The 25201-nt window shown below is 48.7% G+C and overlaps 1 protein-coding gene across 1 annotated transcript in view; it reads left to right on the forward strand.

The window, feature by feature from the left end:
• Window positions 1-21260, forward strand: part of LOC146204752 (phosrestin-2-like) — a 356983-nt gene extending 335723 nt beyond the window's left edge. The window contains exons 5-6 of the mRNA XM_084589457.1: window positions 7046-7242; window positions 15577-21260. Of these exons, the coding sequence (XP_084445583.1) occupies window positions 7046-7242; window positions 15577-16152 (773 nt within the window). The 3' untranslated portion in view covers window positions 16153-21260. The remainder of the gene's footprint in view (window positions 1-7045; window positions 7243-15576) is intronic.
• The last annotated feature ends 3941 nt before the right edge of the window (window positions 21261-25201 follow it).

Below are 25201 nucleotides of genomic sequence, written 5' to 3' on the forward strand. Positions count from 1 at the left end.
TCGTCGCGATACTCTAATACGAGTGTGACCGCCCTTCAATCTCATCGTTTGGGTGACATGTCCGATGGAGACTCACCTGAGAGAACATTCGCGTCACCGAGTGAACTGGATATAGCTGGCTGTCTCATCAGTGTCGTAAGCTTTTATCTACTCCTAAAGGTTACGACAACTGGTAGCTGTTGTAAAAGTGAGGGCACCGCTGTCCATGAACAGCGGTGCAGGCAGGATGCGCAACGAGACGACACACCGAAATAAGGGAAGGACAGCGCGGATCACGGACATAGCAACGTTGTCCATTCGATAGTTAAGAACGTAGTTCCTGTGTCCGCGCTGTATCCGCTATAGTCTCACGGAAAGCATGAATAATTGGCGTGGGAGGAGGAGGAGGAAGATGAGGAGGAAAGGCAGGGAGGTTAACCAGTAAAAGCAACCGGTTTGCTACCCTGCACTGGTGGAAGGGGATGAGTGGATATAAAAGTTGTGAGAGAGGGATAGTTGAAGTTAGTACAGTCACATAACAGACATGTCACATCACATTACGTCACAGTCATATTACGTAACATAACAGCAAACTCATAGTCTTTCGATTAGGCCTGTGCTTTTCATAAAGCGGTACAGTGCCTGGGAGGCCTTCACCGCACACAATCGCCGTGGCCAGGGCCCTAAAATCTTAATTTCAGTCAATGGGCGTCCATCTAGATGCTCCAGCGTACGGCATAGACACTGTCTTTCCTCGCTGTATATGGGGCACTCCCAAAGAATGTGGCCTATAGACTCGTCGCACCCACAGTTTGTATATACAGAGCTGTTTGCCATACATATCATAAAAGAATACGAGTTTGTGAATGCTACACCAACCCACAGGCGGCACAGCAAAGTTTCTTCGCGTCGGGATAGGCCAGGTGGAAGCCGGAGCTTCAGGTCAGGCATTTTAAGCGGCAGTTTGAATTCGCTTCACCTGATCCGCTATTAGGACAGGAAGCGAATCCTCCTGCAGATGCATCGCCAGACAACTACGTCAGAAACGATGAGAGGGAAATGCATCCCACGCTGAGAGTCAGTGCGACGGTCTTTCAATGGCTTTCATTCATCTTCCATGTACCTCGTTATCTCAATCCGCCGGCGGCTTCTGTTGGATTTACTTATTTCTGTACCATTACAATGTTTTCCAAGGCATGCTCGGGCCCTTAATCGCTGTGCATCCACCACGACGCGCACCTTGAGTTAGTACTTAAGTCCGGTTAAGTAACGGAGTCGCAGAACAATCTGGCACCATGAACTCATCAACAGCACGGGCAGCGTTCGCTGTCTCAGAATCAAAAATACAGAAATAAAATTTACCCCCTTTCCCCTCCTTGCATTTAGAGGCCATTTTGAGTCCTTATACAAGACTCAGTGGTGGCGCCCTCGGAAGCCCCACTTTTCCGTGGAGCTCAGTCCGGGAGAGAGCATTATTGCCTAGCGGTAGCCTACAGAGTGTCTGCACACCGGTCGCGGCGAGTCCACTCCGCAGCGGCGAGATGCTTGGCGCTCGTATACCCCCGCTTGACAGCGGGCAGGCAAACCGTTATAGGAGCCACAGAGAGGCGGTTCCGCCACTCTGTCGCTTATTCGCATGACGACCGCAGCACTCTCCTATCGGCGTTCTATCGCTATATTGCTCCAGGAGGGGTCTTTGCAGCGGCTCCAATCACGCAGATGGCCGATGAAACGCACGCAAAAAATACGCACACCCGGGCGCTAGCAAAAATTGCGACGTGGAAGCGAGCAGAGATTTCGTGTGCCGGCGTCTGGCCGTCGTATAGTTAAACCATAACATCTTAATGCAGCCAGTCGAATGGCTCACGAAGGAAGCGGTGCTTCTATAAAACAAGACTAATAGCAATAATATTAATAACGACATTGGCCTTGCCCGCCCGGCACTGCAACTGTCCGCGAGTACGGGCGGCATCGATACGACAGCCAGTCCGCTACTGAACGGAAGGTCATCAAGGCTCCTTACGGCGCATAGCCTTCTATACGCTCTAACGAGAAATGTTTTTGCGACTGATGTGACTAATGCTGCACGTGGAAAAACAAGTTGGGCGGCGGCGCTGCTGCTCCTGACGGGGATGGCCATATATTGCAGAAAAATTGAAACTAGGAATATAGGGGACGGGCCGTCCGCGCGTTGCCTTCCCGCTCCGCTCCGGGCAAGTGCAGAGCTGTACGCGTGTATATATACCTGTATATATGTATATAGTATTGTACATGTCTCGTTATTGTGCAGTGTTTGTAACATGCTCATGTATTTCATCCCCATTTGCAATGTATGTACACTCTGTGTATGTACGGATAATGGCGCCGATGACGCTATATATACTGTGTATATATACGGCGCCAGTGGTGGATGTAGTGATTGATGACATAGCTGGGCAGGGGCGGCTCTGACCCCATCTGTTCGACATCGATGGTGGGATAAAGATCTACCAGTGACTGACAGGTGCCCTCATTGTGAGACTCCACCTGACGTCTGCGATGTGCGTCACTTGTTGTGGACGTGTCCATCAACGCCGCACATTAAGCAACGGATAATCATGAAGGTGGGCCTGCGGTGGAATCGCGATAGTGATTATAAGAAATGGACAATGGACAATCGCTATACTGCCAACCTTCTCGAATACATAAGCACAACTGGACTTCACGCCTTCTTTTAACTTTCTATCTCCTGCATCCCATTCCCCCTTTCTCAACTTATGCCTTGTGGCAAACTCTTCGAAAAAAAAAAAAAAAGTGCAGAGCTCTCGCGCCACATCTGCGGCGCGTCGCAGTGTGCCGTCAGCGGCGCTGCTTCAGAAAAATCTGCCTGCTTCTCTTTTATTTTCCGTAAATCAAACTCGAATAAGTTTGAAAATTTGTTGACGACGTGTATTCTCTGAAGCCGACGGTCGACAACTACGATACACGACTGGACGCGATGCGCACGCTTCGCAAATCAGCGATCACATTTCATACGCCGCGTCCTTTGTATTAGCCATTTTAAGCGATAGCTTATACAGCTCGTTCGCTCGAAAAGCCGCCGGCGTAGCAGTAGTAGTAGTTCGCACCGCGCGTTGGAAATAATCAGGATTGCTTAAAAAAAAAAAGCTATATCATTGTCATTCGTAGTCCTAGTGATTGATGATCGATTGATGTGTAGCCAGCGATGACGAGTTAATGAAATCAATGTAATTAATTGATGTATTGAACAAATTAAAATTTCGAAAATTGAAAAAGGGAGTTCAAAAGTGTCAAAATACTGAGACTGAAAAGCCAATGCTTGATCATGCTAATTAATAGGAATTAGAGCGTGTAAGCGAAATGTTCTCTTCAAAGTATTTAGAGTCCGTTCGTGGATGGGAGTTCAATGGGAGACCAATTTAGCATAAAAGGCGTATATTTGCTTGTCTTCATTACAAAAGCAGAACAAAAAACACTAGCAATTACGCAGCACGCCAAAACGTACTAGTCGTACCGCGCACGGCGCACTCAAGGCTCGCAAGCAGTTAAAAGCCGGGCCAGACGCGCGCGACTGCTCGTAAATAAGCGGAGCCCTCGGGCGACCGCGGGAGCTTCAAACCACGCGACTGCTCGCAGTCGTGGCTCCGTTCAAACTAGAATTCCCTCCTCGCCATAACTTAGCCTCCCGACGCGCAGCGCGCCTTCTCTCATGTTTTACGAGCCGTGTCACTTGTGTATGTTTTGCTTTCATGGGACAGACAGCCGTGACCATCGCCTCTCTCCGCGGAGGCATTGCCCGCCTCTCGCAATGTTTAGTCTGGCAGACTCAGAATTCTAAGATTCCGATTTTTGAAAAGCACCGGACACGTGCGAAACCCCAGAGCGATGCAATCCCACACTGTCGGTGATCTGTCTCCGGTGCAACAGGGCTGTTGTATATGAGCTGCGAGCACCAAGGCCCGCTCCGCGGTAGAGGGAGGGGGGTGGAAATCACCCAGTGCCGGAGTGCCGACATCACTACAGGAAGTGATCAATTAATTCATTCCAATAATAGAAAAAAAAAATGAAAATGCATTCAGAGGTATCAACCAGCTCAGAATGGGTTTGCAGATGTTAAATATCGTTGAATAAAATTTTAAAGATAAATATAGAAACAAACACATAAAAGTTAGTTAACGGCGCAGATTAACTGTTCCCTAATTTTTTGGTATATGCTGGAAATATCGAACGCTCTCTAAGCGCTATAGAATCGAAGCACTCAATGGCGCACTCGATCGATGTTCTGCGCTATCGAATATTAAGAGCATGCTTTATGTATTTTCATATGGCGTCCCTGTATAAGTAATTGTGTCCTCTTAAAGGTGGAAAGTAATTGCGTGCGAGAAACATTTTTCTATGGCAGTGGCATATATCCACTGAAAAGCCTTTGAAGGCAAGACACGCGTTCTCCATCCACTGAAATATTGTTGCGCGGCGACAAGTGAGAACACGGCACAACATATGGCGACAGGATAAACGATGATTTAATGGCTGACCTAGCGCGAGGGCTCCTCTCGCGCCACTGCCCTTCTTCTTTGCAATAATATCGCCCACTGTATTGTTCGTGAAGCAGCGGAACTATTAAAGCTAGGCTAGACTATAGAAGCTCGGCTGAGAAGTTAGCTCTGAAGAAGCTAGTCTAGCATATTTCAATTTTCAGGTCATGTTTGGTTTCGAGTTTTGTGAGAATATGACCTTTGCAAGCACAGAACAGGCTGTTCAAACGCAGTGTTCAGTGCTGATGGTGCCAGACCAGTGCACGCGATGCACACGCGTAAATAACAGCGCAAACACATATGAAACAATGTTAAGAAACTGTAAAAGAAGTTTTAAGGCTTTGTTGTTTTTGTACCCGCTCCCGGGAGATTGGGCATGGATGCTTAAGAAAGTTTGGGAAGCTAATGGCACTTTTAGGACAGTCAACGCTAGCTCACATTTGTTTCGACCTCTTCACCCGGAAGTTGGAAACGCATTCATAATGTATAATGCAGTGCTTCAGTAAAATCAATGGATAAATTCTGAACCCACGAGAAATGCTTTCAGGCTCATTGTTAATTTAATGGGCAGCTTCCTCTTTTTGAATGAACCGTTAGCCTGTTCACCTGTCATCTCATCCTTCATAACAGGCCAGAAGACAAGCATTCTTGAAAGAAAACCTACTGATTAAAATCTTTTTCACCTTTTCGTACGTACAAAAGCATCAACTGAGAGAGCGCCCGCGGCCGGCGCCACACCTTTCCTACTCCTCGCTCGGACTGAATGGTGTGTACGCGCGCATGCTACTGGTGCTACCGCCGTCGACTGGTCGGCAGCACCTGCCGCTCATCTCCGCAGTAGCCTCGATGGCTCGCCGATAGGAGAGGCGCGGCGCTAGCTTAACGCCCCGAAAGTTGACCTTGGGCTCTATAAAATACAAGAGGGAAGATAAAACAACGGCATAAGGGGCAAACACCACAGTGTGCGCGCCGTTATATAGGTCACCGTATAGCGTTTACGTCGCACAAAGGGGCCAAAGTCGCAATAGATTTCATTGCCATAGTTTGGCACAGTATACTGCAAGGGTGGTGCACGTAGGCAATGCGCTTTCTTGTCTTTGGCGCAGCGCCTCCTCGCCCTCGTCACCAGATCATCTGTCGACAGACGACATTAGAAGCCACGAGAACATACCGGCATGGGTGAGGACGCATGGTCGCCCGCGTCTGTTTCCCGCTGCATGGCCCGGCTGAAAATTCGGGGAGAGAAACACAGCGTCGCACGTGCCCCGGAGTTTGCGCGCGCGCTCTCTCAGCGTTTCTCTCCTTTCTCAAAATTCAGCTTTTTGTTTGTGAAGTCCTAGCGAGTCAGTTTCGAGCTACGAATTGTATTTTCGTAAAGAAAGAAAGCGGCTCTCCATCGTTGGTGAGAAACTTCGGATGACCGAATGAGCATACGACAGTTCTCAGAATAACGCTGCGCCTTAGTTTAACCCCATATTTGTGCTCATCATTCTCCAATAATCTATTGTTCACTAGCTTCCGGTCTTACTCAAATGGTGATGAGGTAAACTTCTTTAGTCTCGTTTATTGCGGGAGCAGTACCCGCGATGTTTCCCGAGGCAAACTCGAACGATTGACGCAATCCCGTAGCCCCATCCCTCCTTCCCTACAAGTTGCTCGCGCTAGCTTCGTTGTCTTGAGATGTGGCGACACCCCCCCCACCCCCCAACCTTCCCCCTTGACCACGTACGTGACCAGTGGTGGCTCTTTTCCGTGATCAGGCGACCCATCATGCTCGCAGCGGCCTTGACTCACGCATTGTCCAAATTTCGCTCTCATCTGGTGGGACACGCGCCGTCGTAAGACACCTCCAAACTCTTCGAAACGCCTCTCTAACATTATATGTGGGTATCTGCAGTACCTTTAGTAGCTATGAGTAAATGTGCGGTAGCGGTCAGCAGCCTTAGGACCGTACCGTGAAGGAATTCGAGATACACAAAGATGTGAACGGGAGAGATTTAAAAGAACTTATCGACAAGGTTTACGCTTGTCCGCGCCGAGTTTCGTAGCTTACGCAGCATGAGCTAAATGTAGTCATTTCTTTGTCTCTTCTTATTTCACTCGCACACAAATTCACATGCTTGCATCCGGCGGCAATATTGGGGGGTCAATGCATTAACTTGAAACGATTTTATTTACATGCGTAGTTCACGAAGTCTCTAAAGATTCCTCGTTTACTCGCGGAAGTTGTGCCAGAGTGATCCCTGTCGACCTGTAGCAGCAGTAAATGTATGGCCCAAGTCAAGAAATTCATGACAGGTCTTACTTCTAAAGATCTCGTGGCACTTCTGTTACGCTGAGTGTCTCAAAACCGTCACCGAATGCAAAACGTACGCACTGCCTGTGTATAAACCACAGTTAAATGGACACTGCCCGAAGTTCTTTTTCAGCAAGCGCGCTTGGGAGCGAATTTCCGGCTTTTGGCTCTTTGGTATGCCAGCAGCCCGACCGGCTGCCTGGTGCGTAAAACAGTGTTCTCGCATGCTGCGCAGGTGACCGGTCCGACGAGAAGCCGCACAAACGCAACACAGTGCGCATGGCACTGCGCTGCGTGCAATATGCTGACGCGGCGGCCGACGCACTGGCTGTTCGGCCGCCGTCGGCCAGTGTGCGCAAGACGTTCTTCTTCTGCCCCGGCCGCCTTGACCTGGAGGCATCGTTGGACAGGGAGACCTACCACCAAGGAGACGTGAGTTGCCGCGCACTAGTCAGCCTCAGGGTCGCATGCGCAGTGCATTTTTTGCTCAAAGTTATCCTGTTTCTTCCCGGCTGCGATAGACCATGGAAATAAATCACGCCTGTGTTTTGTTAACGTCGCGCGTGGACTGCAATGACAACTGCAGTTGTGCATGTATGACCCGCGCGCTGTCATTTTCAACTCTTTTCGACATCGTGTTTGTCTCTTAATTATTTCAGAGCGCGTGAGATAATAAGACATTACGTATAGACCTCCTCCATGTTTACAAACAAAGAAGGCGATTGAAGTGGCGCTGCAGTCTGCGATTCCACTGTTAGGCAAAAAGCACGAGAGCGGCACAGTGGCCGAACCTGTCAAGAGCTTGTTAATGTAATGTTCAGGCGCCTTCTTGGCAGACGAAATAACCATGTGCTCAGGGCGTTTGCATGAATTCTGCAAAAGCCTAGTCTGGTCCTTTTTTAGAGCGGGAGGGCAAAACGCAGAGGAAGACTGAAAAATGCCAGTCTCGTGTCTCCCATTAAAAACTCGCTCCTTCTCTGTAATAATCAACTCGACCGCATTATGTCGAGTTGGTGTACATAAGGCTATGTGGGTATTTCGTGAGCCTCAGCGGTAAGGACAAAAGCGTTACATGGAAAAACTCCACGTACACGGCATGCAGCATCCGCACGTCATACCACACGCAAAATGGGTTCAAGGCGCACAAGCGAAGCACGTTGCTGCCCACCAGGGAAAATGAGCAACGTTGTTATCTATTAGCTGTTTTCGCATAGCAAATTAACCACGGAACGTGTCGAGAATTACAAAGCTTGGAATGCTTACAACTACATTCAGTCGAGTAAGCAGACGGTGATTTTTCTCGCTCGTAAACAGCGCGGGAACCACATACGAAGTATTCCGCTCGAAACACCACTGCACTCTCGGATGATTATTCACACCGAGCGGCAAATGAGCTTTGTAAGCACGAAGTTCCTCGGCAGCGTCGAGCGTCTGTATTGTTAAAGGGTCTTGGGTAAGCATGGCAACAGTAGCAAGGGCACTGCGCCTTGGCAACCGCACGGATTTAATTATCCTCGCATTATTCGTGGAAACCACCACGCTGAGCATCTGTTGTATCTTCTCTGTTTGTGGGAGGCTGTCGGCGTTGACGTTCGCAATTTTATCACAGGTATTCACGCTTTTACCTTCCAACTACGATTACAAGCGGCCGCTGTGGTTCCGTAGTTAGGGCGACCCAGTTCAGACCCGGGCACTGTGGCCACGTTTCAATGTAGGATAAACTCAGAATGCGACAGTGTGCCACGCAGTGCGTAGTTGATGTAAAGAACCTCAGAGTCTGAATCACGAGCACATTAGTCGCTTGGCGATGCTGAACCCCACAACTCGTATTCGCTTGTAGAGATCGCCAGGCAGGGGCGACCGCTGCTACATTTATTTGAGGAGAATCTGAAGAGGAGACGGCGGCAGCGTCCGGCCGAGGCGAAGGTCGCGAGCGTTCCTAAGCTCTCGCGCCGGCGCTGCTTCCTTCTCTTCGGCACGTGCCGGACGCACGCGAGTCGCTACAGGGCTCCTCCCCTAGACGATTGGTTGAAAAAAAGAAAAAGAAACTCACAGTCTAAGCAAAATGCACTCCTCTAAAAAAAAAAACCTATCAAGAAGGCTATACACATAAGTACATGTTAAATTCGTGTCCAAGTCGTAGTCCAAGGGGCAAGCAGGTTTCCTCAATGGCTGTTCAGGAGGTCGCGGCTGAGTAAAACGTAGCGGTAGAGGAAGCGGGGCTGTTGAGGAGCGTGCGGCAGCACCTTGAATCATCCGCTTGTCAGAACTGAAGTTTGGTAGGCTGAGTCGCTTCCGCCTGCTGCGAAGGTCGGCTGACAAAGGCTGATTTTGAACGGTGCGGGCTAGTTGTGGTAAATTCGCCACGGTGTCGGTGGTGCATACGACGGCGCTGAAGGCAGCCTTTCTGCTCACAACGAACTGGCCGAATGGATGCTGCAAAGCACTGCAGCGAGCCATTTTTGGGGAGTGAACGTGACGAAGAGCTATGTACCGTTCTAAGCTTGCAGCGCGAGAGGGCAAAATTAACCGTGATGAAGACAGCTGCTGTGGGCTGCGATGTGCGTACGCACAGGTCACTTGCGGTAGGCATAAGCTGACATGTTGTTGCTGCCTGATAGGGGCTTGGAAAAGCGGGAGGTGCACAACAAATGCAAAATAAGTGGCCATAGGCTCTGTGACACGAACCAGATATGTTGCGTCGCATAGCGCGTGGTGTTCGAGCGAGGTGGCTGCGGAGCCCACTGATGCGCAATCGCGATGGAGGGCGATTGCAGAGAGATTGCAGAGGTGAGCAGGACGCTTGGTGCGAGAAATCGAGGCACGTGCTGAAGTCCGGTGCTGCTGCCTCACACGACTCGCATGCCAGCACTTGAATGACGGCAAAGCTTGCCACTTGTATAATGGGAGTGTACGTGACGGCTCAGGAGGACGGAACAGCTCAGGTTGCGCTTACTGTGTCTTAGACGATAGATACGAGCGGGAGAGTAGCCGGGCCGGATGCGCTAGGCAGAAGTGGCACGGAGCTGGCCGGAGACAGCTGCGGCGTGCTGTGCCCCGAGGATACAGCCGTAGACGAGAGTGATGCTGGTGAGGTTGTGGATGCTGGCTGCGGCGAAAGCGGGTCTACCGCGTCGTAGAGGGGCAGCGGGCAGTAGCTTTCGCTGAAGTACGCCAGGACGGCAGCACGCAGCTCATCGTATGGCCGGCAACGCGTGGCAGGGCAGGCAAGCCGGCAGAGGACGTCAGGTGGTAAGCTTTCGGAGAGGACTGCGTGCTTGAACTGCTGGATGGTGATGCAGTTCTGGTATATCGCAGCCTCCACTTGAGCGAACCACCCGCCGACGCCTGCAGGCCGGAGCATCGGAAGCGGCGGGTCGAAAGCCGGGCCTTGCCAATATGCCATCCTAGGATGCCACCGGGGTGAAGGCACGGTTCTCCGGGTCACCACAAATGTAGAGATCGCCAAGCAGGGGCGACCGCGGCCACATTTATTTGAGGAGAAGCTGAAAAGGAGACGACGGCAGCGTCCGGCCGAGGCGAAGGTCGCGGGCGTTCCTAAGCTCTCGTGCCTGCGCTGCTTCCTTCTCTTCGGCACGTGCCGGACGCATGCCACGCGAGTCGCTACACACTATTAGCTGCTGTGAATACGACTAAAGCAGCTCGGTATAAAAAAAAAAAGAACGCAGCTCCAAGCGAACAAAGCAACGGCTGTCAACGCGCAGCGGCAGTCTTCATCACGAAAAAGGTTCAGATAATTTGAGGTGAACACGACGAATTTTCGCCATGCAACATAACCACGGAGAAGTTAAACACAGATCGCTCACGCAGCAGTTCACTACGCATACGTACAGGTGTGGACATAAGTAAATGGAGCACGCGTTTCCGCTCAACTTTATAATCACGCCTTGTGTATCGAGATACGATAACATTATTTGTACAAGTTGAAGTGCGCTGGTATCTACTACCAGTTTGCATGTACCACGACGGTCAGTTTTAGTTATAGAACACGTGAAAAATCTTAAAAGAAAATAGTGGGCACCGTTTACTTTTGTCCGCACCCGCACAATTACCAAAATCAGAAGAAAAAGAAAACGTGTTTGAGGAATTGCTTACATAGCTAAAACCATCTACTCATGCTCTAACAGAGAAACAGGCATGCGCATACATAGGTCACGTGCGCAGTCGCACCTTTACCAAAACAGTACCAAGATCCCATTACGCGTCGTAAAGAGCAGGTAGACCACTCTGGCGTAAATGTAAATAAACTCCAGCTTAGCCGTGTCGAAGTGTTCGCCGCATATTTGATGAGCTGGTGTCGTTATCCAGCCTTCGCGCTTCACCGCAGCGGCCCACTGTTTACGGCAACCTTCGTCGGCAAGAAACCTGCGCACGCTAACTTTCCTTTCTGTGCCTTTCAGCCCATGCCACGGTGACGCAATTAGTCGGTATGGCGCTGTTTTCTTTTTGTTTTGTTTTTTTCGGCAACACCAAACCACCCCACAATCACGGTAAGCAAAAGCGGCTGAAATGTTTTGCCTACCGCGCGAAAGCCACTGACGACGACAGCGCCACCACATCTTCATGACGTAGCCAGAGTGAAGGAGGTCTATACAATGTGGCAAGCTTTCATTCCATGGTATTTCTGCCGATCTTGAACATATCTGCACCTGCCAATTTTCGCTAGAGTGTTGATTTTTGCGGTACTTCCTGCTTATCTGTTTTCAAGAGTCTGAAGAATTTTAGCGCTATTACCTGTTGTTAATTACCCAGTGACAAAAGTAATCGTCACATAATCAGAGCAACATTACGCTCCATTCCGCCAAGGGAGCAAGCTGGTTTTAACTAAGCACGGTAAATTAGGTTGTGAAAAAAATGCCAAAATGTAGCCAGCTCCCTACGAAACCAGCATTTATACATTACGAACCAGCACTTCATTGAGGCATAACCTTGGCATTGATGCAGACATTGCGCAAACAGCGCGTGAATGAAGTAATGTAAATCTACTGAAAAATGTGCATAAGGACTGCACAACGAACACAGTACTGCACAGAAAGAGTGATGGAATTCAGTGAAGGGGCCCAGAAAAGGTTACAAAATCACTTCGCTGCTACTAAACCGTATGTTTTCAAGAGAATTCAGTGGGCTCGATTGGGAAGAACCAGGGATGAGAGTTAACGGAGAACACCTTGGTGACCTCCGATTTGCTGATAACTGTGCTAGACAACTCAGGGGAAGAATTTCAAAGCGTAGCGAAGAACCTAAGCACATAATGCAGAAACCTTGGATTTCAAAACAAAATAAAGTTATATGAAGGAAACGAAAGCAACGTTCAACAAACGAGATAAGTAACATCAGTTTACGACAGGCAGGGAGGTACTGAAACTTATCTAGGAATGGATCTACCTTGGGCAGAGACGTATTACAGGTTCGGACCATTATAGCACAATAGCTATTGGAATAAGGATGCAGTAAAGTGTTTTTGGAAGTTACTCTCTGGTCAAGAATAGCAGCTGGATGACCAATATCTGCCAAAAGGAAAGCATGCGACTGGGGGAACAAACTTCCAAGCAAAGCTTGAAATGAAATTGCGAAAGACACAACGAACGTAACATTAAATGATAAGAAGAGAGCAATGTAGTTTGGGAGACAAACACGGTTTAATGGTTTCTTAGCTGACGTTGCGAGCAGGGAATGTGTATAGGTGCGAAGAGAAGATAGCCGATGGTTCATTAGGCTACCGCAACGGCTTCTTAGAGAAGGGAAGCGCAGCAGGAGACACCTAATAGTCAGGTGGGATGAGGCAGTTTGCGGGGATAAGGTTGCAGCTTGCCCTGAACTGAGTTAATAGGAAAAGTATGGAAGGGGCCTTTGTTCTACAGGGAATATAATTGGGTTGATAGCGACGGAAGTGATGGCCACAATAATGGTGAAAAAGCGTCAGGGTCATTCATGACGACGGCGAATAAATTGTTGATATAGCTTCATGACATACTGCTATGTGTCTCCTACTGGAAAGGTCACTTGGGAACCCTTCTTGAGTGTTTTCATTTGTTTTATTCTTCCTCGCTTCTTCAACACCAAATGAATTCTAATGGCTTCCGAAAGCAAAGCGAAACATCATGTCTGCTAGTTTTGCTTGTAGGGCGTGATAGCTACCGCACTATATGCTTTGCGCTGGGTTGAAGGCAAAGGATGCTTTAATAAGAGAGAGCACGCCTAAGCGTACGTGTCGATCCTTGCATTCAGAGTGAAAGAAGCGATTGATGGCTTCTGATATGCTGTTACAGAACCCAAGGCGAGGAAAACGCAATAACGACCAAGACACAATCCACAGGCCAGTGCGAAAACACGGGGCTGAACACGCGCCAGCAAATCACTTCATTTACGTCGTTGTCGTTCACATTATCTATTGCAATATGCAATTAATATATTGGATGGTCTTGCAGCAGACAACCTGGTCATGAAGGATAGTTGGAGGGGTTCACGAGGTACTGACAATGACAAAAAAAAAATGCATTTCGAGAGCGCTACGGCTGATTCGTTCATATCTAATCAAGCAACTTGTTGAACACATCCGGATTTTCCAGTAGCAATTTTAGTAATTTGACGAAGATAGGATGCAGGTTGTCATCCTTCATCATTAGCACGTTAGATCTTGTCTGGATTATTAGTGACTACAAGTTCAGGCAGGCTGATGTGTTCTTTTCAGTTATCAATATTTTTTGCCCTCGTAGCTTATCTTAAGGCCACTTTGCTTCGGCGATTTCGGTCCGCTACTTTTTTCGTTTAGTACGTCGTTCTGTTGTTCTCTCAGTATAGAGATACAATTTGTTTAGCCTGTGTGCATTGGTGTAGCGTCAGCGTCAAGTGAAAGCGAACAACTCATACAGAATACCAAAACCAGAAGATTTTACTTGAAGGAAACTCACTAGCTGATTTCATTTTTATTTCGATGGCACAAAAACATCTGAAAAGAAGAGTTTAATGTATCGCTTCTAGATTTCTTCCCCAGTAGCTAATATTTTAGTTTTTTGTGCCTGCGTTACAGTTATCCTGATCGCGTTTCGTTTGAAGCCAATAGCCACATGACTGAGGAATTTCATGAACTGTGCCAAAAAACTTGCCACGTGGTAGCTGGTCAACATTAGCAATCTCATTGCGTAGCTTGCTCGTTGGAACATGCGTAATGTAAGCGACATGCTTGCGGAAAACGCATACAATCGCCTCGCCTATCCATGCTACATACGAGAGAGGGGTTTACCTTGGTTTCGTTGCCCCCCTGCTTTTTTTTTGTTTGTTTGTTTGTTTGTTTGTTTGTTTTTTCTTTCGGAAGAAGGCCATTTTAAGGGTGCCATTTTTATTTGAGCGTTTTGGGCGAAGGGACGTTTACAGCCGTTTCTTCGCAAATCTGTGTTTGTCATAATCTCGTTGATAATGGCAACGTCTTCGCAGCGCACTTCTCTTGCCCAGTTGACCAGAGACCACGGTCAGTCCCTCGTGATTGACCCAGTGCGCTGATATAAGATCTAGGTATCACCCAGAGTGGCCTCAAGTAAACGCGAAAAGTAATACCGGTAGGACCACTGGCTACCAGGGTGTGCAGTAACTTGGAAGACAGCCGCTGGTCTCTTCTTTAACGGCAAAGTTGATTGTCGGTTCATGGCGGTGAAGGGCTCCAGGAAAAAGTGGATGCGTTTCCTGCGTAGGAGAGAGTAGTTGTTCACGTATATCCCGAATATTTCTGGCCGCGGCTATAAATATATTTGTCTTTGTTAATAAGAGAAGAAGAAAACTGTTGTGAGCAAGGGAACCGCTGCACTCCTTATGCGTCAGTTTTTTTCTTCTTTTGGTTTTTGTCAATGACCTGTGAACTCCATCAGATACGTTGCTAATGCTGCAGCATTTAGGTTTAGTCTGGAAGGTGCGTACTAAAGGTAGTAATATCTGCCGAGATCTGGCGTGGGAAACATTTGACGCTTTATAGGTCTGCAACATAATATCTGCCCTTCTCTCTCCGAAAGAGCGATCGCTTGGCTGATTGATCAAGTACTTACTGATTCGCCTCACCGTGAAAGTATTTGTCATTCACTTTAGTTGTTATAGCGTAACGTTTGTTGACATCGGTGTCGCAAACACATCAACGTTCTATTGAAAGAAAGAATTTCACTCATGCAGCGGCGACGTAAAGCCGTCAACGTCTAGAATAATGCGTGGTGTAGAGATGTTTCCCATGCCTGTAAATATGTACCGTAGCGTTCAGCATCGCTCGACAGAACATCGGGCAGAAAGCATGGCTAAAGAAATGATTTCACAAGCTTGAACTATGCTTACAATCAATTCTTGAAATCTGTGCATATACTTACGTGAGCACAGAAGTGGCCCTGAAAAAAAAAAGAAAGGCATGGAAACTTTTGTCTTTAGTGTCTTTCTTTCCTCCATTACTACATGAAGATGGCGATGGGAGGATACGTGTGATGTCTGAATACTGCGGTACGAGAGAGGAGCACTTCGTAATAAACTTCACGTATGCTTTGTTGCGCATTCGAATCGGCGATGCGGAGCAAGTCTTCCTGCTCTGCGAAGTCGAGGAGCATATTTCAATGGGCGATTTGTATTCAGATCCTGAGTTCCTATACGACCATGATGGATATTGTTCTCCATCGTGAACTGGGAAAGCCACTATTGACCTCCGATATGAATTCGCTATTAGACTGTCTAGTGTGTTTAGCTCACCGTGCGGCTGATGATCACGCTTCACTGCAGGTGGTGCGAATTCACGTGACACTGAACAACGGCTCCTCCAAGACGGTGCAGCGCCTCAAAGTGGCTGTCCTGCAGCACGTGCACGTGTGCATGTTCACACACGGCCGTTTCAAGAACTTGATCGGCAGCGCGGACACGGGGCCTGGCCGCACCATGCCGCCGGGCTCCACCGTGTCTCGAGACTTCGAGGTACGCCTGCAGAGCTGCGAGAAGTTCCCCGTGGCGCTGGCCGTGGAGAGCGAGTTTCACGAGGATGACACGACCGCCTACAGCCTCTCGTCCACAACCATGCTGCTTAACCCGCGGGAGAAGAACCCGTACGGTGTCAACGTTAGCTACGAGGTCAAGGTCAAGGCTATCTTGGGCTGCATAGATCGGCCCCTCGTGGTGCGCTTGCCTTTCCGCATCATGCTTCCACGGCCCACTCACGGCGCGAACCGCGCGCCGCTCCCAAAGGCAGGCACCTCCGCTCTCAAGCCCGAAGACTCCGTGGACTCGGTCGCCGACTGCGTCGCCGAGGACGTTGCCCGGCTGGCCGTTAACCCTCAGCCGTCTGGAGAGCCCGACGCCACCTAGCGAACCGTGTTGCAACAGTGCCGCTGGATCGGGGACCATCTCTCGTGTTTGCTTCAGACGGGGTGTGGGGTGAACTCGTTCCTCTCCGGTGGTCCACAAGGTGGACGGTTCCAGCTTGAGCGTGCACTTTGGCAGAGCGCGGTTCAAAACAAAGGCACTCGTGCGGTGTTATCTTAATGCCGCCCGCTATTTTGAAGTGCCATAAGTTCCGAAGACATCAGACAGGCCTTGAGACTTGGCTTCTCAGGCCGCGTCGCACGAAACCCGGAGCGCAGAATTGCCACTGATGTTTCTTTACCACGATCTAGAGTGATTAGGAACGGTAGCCGAGCGTCTCGCTATTTTCTCAAAGTGCAGACTACGATAAATAATGCAATCCTTTTGATAACAGGCACACCCTCCCCCCTAAAAAAAGGAACAATGAACACAGACGCGGTTGTAGGGGGCATATCAGCACCTGAAACTTGGGCAGTGCAGGCTGTAAATTTTCGAACATATTCCTAAACTATATTCGGTGAAGACGCGTGTGTTAGCATATCGGCGAAACAGAAAGTAAATAAGGACCATTACAGTGACCACCAATCCCTAGCCTGGGCTTGCAATCGCCAAGGCATTTTTTTTTTCGAAAATTACTACGCGAGAATACGCTGCGATATCTGCAGCATTGCCGGCACCCTGCTAAGCCCAATCAAAATTTTGAGCAATGGCTGCTCATCTGCAGGGAAAGAAAAATGTGCGCAGCTCTACGAACGTCTAAGAACAGTGTAAGAACTATTTTTCGGCCATAAAAAGGCCATAAAGTCTATACTACTGCGTACAATCCCACCATATGCGGAGAGTAAGTTTCTTTATTGTTGTACAAAAATACGGCAAATTTCCCACTTTGTAGGGCAGCTATTCGGAAAATAGCGATGTCATAGCTATGCTTTTGTTTGGTTCTTCGAAACGACTGCTTCGATCGTTCTCAGGCCTTGATGGAGAAGACGCCATTCTCGCTGTTCATTCTCACGCTAACACTTTCTGCAAACCTTCTCCGAATTCCCATAGTCCTATTTAGTCCAAATTCAATCTAAGTGTATCACAGGGAGCTCAAAAAGCACCCGTCTTATGCGATGCTAGTGACAGTCTGATGTCCGTACAACAACTGTATCGCTTCACGGCACCGGCCGGGAAAGAACAAGCCTTCTGAGGCTTGCACGACATTTTTTTTTTTTTCTTCCCAAGAAAATGAAATAAACTGCAGCAATAAGATACGCGACAAAATGACGTAGCGTCAATTTACCTCAGCTCCGATCAGAGAGCAAAACTTGGAGAATTTAGCGAAACCCTCCTGTTGCGGCCTAAATTCGCGCGCACGCAACAGCGGCAATTCGAACGCTCAAGCTGGTACTGTTCGCGCTCAAAGAAGCTCGGCTGGCGAGTCCACGGACTGGGCTGTGTGCTGCAGAGGAGCGCTGCCAAAGGCGTCGCACCGGCTTGTACAAATGAATGTGCTGCCACCGCGTTTGTCTGCATCGCGGAACCCTCTCTCCTTGTGTGCATTCCGAAGCGGCTGCGTTCAACAGCTGTGCAGTGTGCACTACAGCGAGAGAAGGCAGACGTTGAAGAGGTTGTTAAGAACGTGCAGGGCCGTTTCCTGTGACTTGTCGCGCCCTGTTCACCACGTCGTTCGTATATAGAGTTTAGCGTAATGGTCATTTGCGTGGTCTGGTGGTTCAAATGCAGCGCTTTGTATGGTTTCTTCTTTTTTGCTTCCTTTGTTTTATTCCCTTCTTTTTTGTTTTTCTATATTTCACTGAGCGAGCCACAAGCGATCAAAAGTTCGTTGTTTCAGCTGTGTGAGCCTAAATACACAAAAAACTGAAGTTGCCGTTTCAACCTATCCTCTTTGAAGTTGTGAACTGTTCAATATCGCGAATTAAAGCGCGATATTGTGCAGCACTTCAAGCACTGAAAAAAAGAATTTTAAAGTATATTATCACGGAAAAAAACATGCATAGCTGTACAAACGAGCGTACTAATTTTCGCGGAGCAAGTTAACGTCATGAAATTTTAACCCTGTTGTTACTGTCTTCTACTTCGGCATTTTAAGTACGAGGCTGTTGATTCATAATGTTACTCTATAAAGAAAGTTTAGTTTGAGTGGCTGTTATAACGGTTCTAAACTTCTTCTGTGATGACTTTTTACCCTCTGCTGGTCTTTATTTTTTTTTTTTAAAGAAAATGGCCCAAATATACTCTTCCACGCCTCTTCGTTTTCATCCAAACCGAGCCAGCAACCGGTAATGATATACGGTGTCCCTCACAGCAGCATCCATACTACATTCAACCTGTGTGAAAAATGAGCGAGAGACTTGGATGGCGGATGGAGCTAAAGTTTCCTGGGTCCTTCCCTCATGTCCCCGTGCCGATGTCGCCGCTCTGAAGACGTGAAATGTAAGAACGACTGTTTCATTGACTGTTAAGTGCCCCATGAATGTCCCGAAGTAGAACTCGGGCAATAAATGGGCCAAGGACAAAGATGCCTGCATATTTTTGACAACGTATGCACGCATTCCCAACTGTTGTTTACGGTATAGCGAATAATTGTTGGCTTGTTTAAATACCACCTATGAGGGAGCGATTCTTATCATATTGTTCGCCTGCGTCGTGGCGCTGTAGTATTGCATTACTTTTTGCTACGCGACCAATCAAGTGATGTATTCGTGCAATAGGATTCCGAAGGAAAACTTTCTTACGCATGTTAGTCAGCTACTTCTGTGAATCGATGTCATAACCACAACTGGAGCGTGACTGTTTCAACATATTTCTGTTGAAGCTTAGCCCAACGGAGCTTGTGCTCCCTTTGCTTTTATTCTTTTTTATTATTTCGGGATCTTGCGCTAGGCCAGAACAAGGCAGTAGTAGCACTACTAGCTGGCATTAACCACATCCAGGCGCTAAGCTCCCACCGTACTTCGGGGATAAAGAAATTGAAAACCTCGGCAGATCCCTCGCTTCACTTGCTTGTGCCAGAGCTTTTGCGAATAGGCGCTCCATGCGGGCTGCTGCTTTCGAAGACCTCTTTCCTAAGTCAGCAACGACACGTCGCAGCGTCGCATGCTGCGTCCTTCTCGTGAGTGTGCGGTGTCACAAAGCCTTAATTAGTAGCGACCACTCCTGCTACACTCTATATATATATATATTTTTTTTTTTTTTGCAATGGTAGTAGCACTGGGATGAAATATTTTCGCTATGGAAAAAATGTAGTCGACGACAAGTTCGCCTGAGTGTACCATAAGCACATTTTTTTTTCTTTTTTGTACCACCAGGGGAAGTCACGGGGGTGAGGGTGTGGGATTGCTCAGCATCGACAAACGCAAGAAAATCTTTGCAGTTGGCTGCTTCATGCGTACGCCAGTGTCGACGTATATGTAGCACGGTTGTGGCCGGGCATATTTTTTGCTTGATCGTCTGCCTGGCAACGGAATGATAATTCTTGCAACCACATCAAGCAAAAGCCACTGGCTGTACGGGGTTCGATCACAGCGCAGACAATGCGCCATCTGGCACTGTGACCGAAACCACAATGATGTCGTAAGGCATAAAGCCGGTAGGCAAGGCCCCTTCTACCATCTGTAGGCAGCATATACGTTCAGCTGACCTCGCTGGTTACGGTTCTTTGGCGCACCACTCGAAACTACAATCAAGCGTGGGGCAGCCCAGAGCTGACTTCATTCAGCTGCGCTAGCTGGGCAGTCCAAACGGCTATGCTCGGCAAAAACAGTTATAGAAACCACTGAAGCGCCTTGCACACATATTTCGGGCAAGAAGCAGAACGCAGCCTCGTGACACGGTATGTTGTCGCGAATATCGCAGAGAAACATTACTGACCATATTCGCTTATTTCTAAATAGCATCCGACCTCCAAGCGTCGGTTTATTTCCTGACGCCAAAAAGTCACGATTGTTGTGGCGCCAAGAGTTCACAAGCTTGGTGCGACGAAACGACAAAGACAAGAGCTCGTAACATCTGAGTGCGAACGAGAAAAGTTCGAATGACATAGAAGAAGCAACACCGAGTGCTCGCCTTTCCAGCTTAAAAAAAAAATGCTGCTACAAGACGTGCAGTGGCTTGTGGTTAAGGCGGCAGGCCCATCGCTCCTAGCTCGCTTTGAAATGCGAGTGAAAGGGGGGAAGGCGCATGAAGAACTACTTACTACCAGGATTTCATTCCTAATTTGCTCTTTCCTCTTCCAATCCCCTTTCAAGAAATTATTAATATGGCTGTAAGCCATGCAGAGAAACACGCGAAAGCACTTCTAGCATGTTCAAAGCATCTGCGGCCAAGTGAGCATCACGGTCCTTATGTTAAAGACATAATTTACAAAAGTTTTCCTCCTTTATCAATCCCTCTGTATTCGCCGTTAGGAACAGACAATCACTGTCTCGTCTGGGGCTTTCTCGCATCTCTCTGAGCTGGCGACTGGGAGGCGCAAAGTCTCCGCAATCGCCTGGCGGTAAAATTTGAGACTCTCGGGCATCGTGTCGCGTGCCGCTCACAGTGCCCGAAACAGGCAGTTCCGCAGCCCGGCGAAAACATCCACCGACGTCGCCGCCACCCATGCCGCTGAGGTTCTACGGCGACAACGCTTCTTTTCCCGCGGCTCCCAGTGACGCAACCCTGTAACTCACAGCTGTGCAGTGCTAGCGAGGACGGTAACCACGCAGAGCGTGTACAGCACGTTTCAGGATTTGGGGAGGTAGTTCGACCTCTGCGGCGCTTCGTCTACCGCAGACTTCGCTTCGTGAATGTACTAAAAGACAGCAGCCACGGACCAGCATCCTCGGAAAGAAAGATGCTTGAGTAGCGCCGTTCTGTACGTGGCAGAGGAACGAGCCATTGAATGCAATTTCAGCTCGGAAACTGCCCACCTATGCCGCGTAAGCACTGTCCCATCCTTCACGGCTACTCAACTGAGCCTCCACTGACTCTTAATATAGATACACTGGTGGCCGTACAGGGTCGTCCCAAAAAGCGAACACTTTTACCTCGGCAAGCCGAGTGGTGAAGCACAGCCTCGGTAAAGTAAATGAAATGTTCTTTTTTTTTTTTTTTTTGCGTCTAGAGATGTCGCGAAGGGGTGTGGCGCCAGAGCTAAGGTGGTAAACAACACAATCACCTGGATTCATCAAATCGGTGGGAAGAGCACTTACGTTTTGTACTTGTTGCCACTGGAAGCGTCATGTAGCCGCGCAACGTTTTACTTATAAAGTCTTCGTCAATGTTTGCATCTTGTTTTTTTATTTTAAATGCGCCCGTGTTAAAGAGCCGTGTTTGTAATTGTTATGTAGTTCTAGGTCACATGGTTTCTTGGTTATTAAAAGCAGATGAAGCCTTGTAACCGCAACATTCTGACTCGAAGCCTGCGGCTTATGCACGAAATGTGTATTCAGGGCATTTTTTTTTTTTTTTTTTTTTTTTTTTTTTTTGCTGCCGTCTAGCCAGAGATAAAGGTGTTCACTCTAGCTAGCGGCTTGCTGTCTATTTATTATTATTTTTTTTATTTTCTCAGCGCTCACACCTTAATTCTGTGCTTGAAATAGGTTTTTGTTTTTGAAATTCGCTAAGCCCATTTCAGTGAAATTGATCATTGTGATGTGCCGCTTCATCATCTGTTTTCGAAGGACATTTCGTGTGCTTGGACCACATCTTGGAACTGAGAGTTTTAAATCATGTTCACTTGAAAATAAAAATTTCCAGCCATGACCTGCAGACATCCGTCTATTATTTTCACGCCAGCGGCGTTCCTTTGAGCCTATAGAGTGTTCGGGGTCACCACTATCTCAATGAGGCATATTCGTGGCTCCCTAGCTAGAGCGCAAACAAGCCATTGAGTGCGCTCATTCAAGCTCACGGGTATATGGCCACAAAATGTATCTCCAGTGAGAGAGGTTTCTTTATAATTATTCTTAATACGCTGAGGAAAACAAGTCACGCATTTGCACAAAAGTGTCGAGGTACTCACACAGATTTCTCCTGCTGTGTGTTCACTCGAACGGCTCTACACAAATTCTTGTTCAGGATCACGCTTATTTTTTCGACTTGTAAATTAGTCACAAAGACAGGTCACCTTCAAAAAACATTTCGAGGGCTCAATGGATGTCTGAGTGCCAATCTGGTGGTTGCAAGAGGCCTAAAGAAAGGCCCCACTGAAGTGGTTCCTTGAAGGTATGTTCGACCTGGTTCTTTCTTTCCATCGAAAAATAAAGCTTGCATAGTCTAAACGATATCAAAGCGCAACGTATTCGAGAAGCACTATTGTCACGGTCAAACGTTCTCAAGCAAAGATGTTTTTATATGTGCTATATTTCACAGTAGACCGACACTTTTGCTCAATCCCGAGTGGTAGCAAGCCTAGCAAAAATACGAGGAACAGGCGGGAATAGTAAGCGGGGTATTGAAACAACAATTCACAAGAAACAAAAAGCACCAGGAAACTGGAAAATGACGCGAACTTGTTTGCCTACTCTAAATCCGTGCGAAAAAAAAACGGAAACAAGCTCGCATTCACGCCACCGTGCATGATTCAAAACGCTCAGTCCATCTGCGTACGCGTGGCGTCGCTAGGATCACCCGCACCCGGTGCGGAGTGCTCGGTGCAACCCCCCCCCCCCCCCCCCCCCCCCCTTCCCGTGTTTTACGAAATGAATTGCAACACTTAGCCGCAGCGGTCGTGCCTCACATGCCGACTGATAATTTAGCAAAACATCCCATCGAAAGCACATATTTCCGAAAAAGGCACAAACACCAGCACCTGTAAGTTGCGAGGAAATTCACGGAGCAAGAAGCTTAAGAAATGAAATGTGATTGCCCAGTATTAGGTTTGGCTTTGCGTGCTCTTCCAACTGCTGACGTTTGGGACGCGTGCGCCTGGATATCGCACCGCTACCACCAGTTATTACATTTGGCTCGCGGCACCTCGGTAGCGTTGGCCTGGCGGCTCCGTGGCTCGGCGGACGGCATCAACGGTCCCAGCAAAGACGAGGCATCTTCTAACGAAACAGCCTTTACTACAACATCATGAAGGAACGGGCAGAGAAGCTGACCCGGAGAGAATACAGACACTCTCTCACAGCTGGTGTCTAGCGTCGTCTCTACGGCGCGTCAAAGTAGTCTCTGTCGCAGCGGAGTCTGCCGCTGCTTTTTATAGGCTTGCCAGTTCAAAGGGAATGGGAGAGCCCTACATGTTCGGGCAAGACGAGATGACTCAATCGCAGGTGGCGCGACCGCATCTCCTCTACCTCCTGCAGACGGGCGAGGGCGACGCACTTTCCCTCTAGCGCCGGGCTTGGCCAGCGTTTGCACACACACGCACGCACACACATTTGGCGCGTGGCAAGAACACGCCGAGACTTGCCCGCGGGAGGAAGCGTTGAGCCAGTTGGGTGGCCGACTGGACGGCGCCGAAATGGCTGAAGCGCACGCTGTTCTGCCTGTTGCTATGCGGTGGCCGCGTCAGCTGTCACAGGCGAAACGTAACAGACTGCCTCGCCGGGGAAGGGAGATCCCGAAGAGCAGGGACTGCATCCGCTGTCCGGAGGGATCGGGATGTTGCTGCTAGCCGGAGTCGACCGACTCTGCTTCCCTTGAGCCCAAGCAGCCAGAAGACTTTCTTGGCAAGTCCTGGTTCCCAAGGCATTTTGCAACTTGTCTTCGGGAGAGTTTTCTGAGAACCCACAACGTCACAACCACGCTAAAGACTCAACCGTTCAGCCAGCAAGCACGGCACAATCTTCACTAAGTTATGCCAGACTATTTCCCTCTTATGCCCCTACATATATTAAAAGGCAGCTCAGCAGCACTTGACACGCGTCCACAAATTTGAAAATCGCATTTTCAAGAAAATAACATCACTTTCAAAGATAATGAATATAAATGTTCAAAACCCTATGCCAGGAAGAAAAACACCAGCAAGTGAAAACTGAGGCTTCTTCTCGCGTTATGGGCTCCGACTTAACCCATCGGCGTTACCGTTGAGATCACCCTTTTCACTAAAGCTTCGGCTGTCCGTTTCACGGAACAACTTTACCTTCCTCTTTCTGTACAAAGAAACACATGAGCATGAATCACTCACTTTTCTGAACAACCTATCCCTCTCCTTACGGGTTGCGCACCAGTCACGCATTTTCTCGGCACGGGCGCATTTGTGCCGCTGGGATAGTCGCTTGTTTTCCTTTCGCAATCGTTTGCGTTTTCCCTCCTTACGATGATAGCAAACTTTCTCGCGTCTGCCTTTCCGTGTTTTTCGGTGGCAGCACTTGAGTACTCTCTTTCTACTTTTTTTCGGCGCGAGCTCTGGCAATCTAGCGGTAACCGGAGCTAGTAGGGCACCGGTGTCGTCTGAGTGGTCAAAGTGCGGCGCCGCGTCTGCATCGCGGCCAGTAGCGCATGACTCACTTTCAGTCAAGTCCGAACAACGACTGGCGTCAGTCCCCCGTCTAGGCATTTGCTGTGGCGGCTCGCCACTCAGTGCGTCGCCTCGCTTAGAGGTAACCGGCGCACGATCGAGCTCCTTCGAGAGCTGGGGCGCTTCGGATTGTGTGAGGGCCATGTGTGCCGCATCCGCATTCGCGCTGAGGTTGCTGCTCTCGTGAATACAACCTAGCGTGGTATCGGTGCACGAGCGATGCTGACTCTGCTCTGGTCGCTCGCTGTCGCATTCGCAAGTCTCGCTCTCTACAGCGGACGCGCACTCCTCGTCGGTGTGCCCTGGCTGATCACAACTCGCGGGCTGCGCAGTTTCCCTGATTGGCACTTTGTTTTTCTGCATGCCCTGCTTTACCACACAGCCGATTTCGGAACCAGTGATTCTGTCATTTCGTAGCTGGTTTCCACTTCCGCCACACTCTACACAAGCCTCTGCTTCTGACTCGAGAGGCGGTTCAGTTATTGCCAGTTCCTCACACTCGTTTGATGGAACCTTATCACATACAGCTACTTGGGTAGGCGTGCAGTCCACCTCGCTTAGCGGCGTCACTTCGGACTTCGGCGCTAACCTTCTTAGCTA

Source organism: Amblyomma maculatum, chromosome 1 (genome assembly GCF_055883805.1).
Source record: "Amblyomma maculatum isolate TAMU_Amacu chromosome 1, ASM5588380v1, whole genome shotgun sequence".
In the NCBI taxonomy this organism is placed as follows: Eukaryota; Metazoa; Arthropoda; class Arachnida; order Ixodida; family Ixodidae; genus Amblyomma; species Amblyomma maculatum.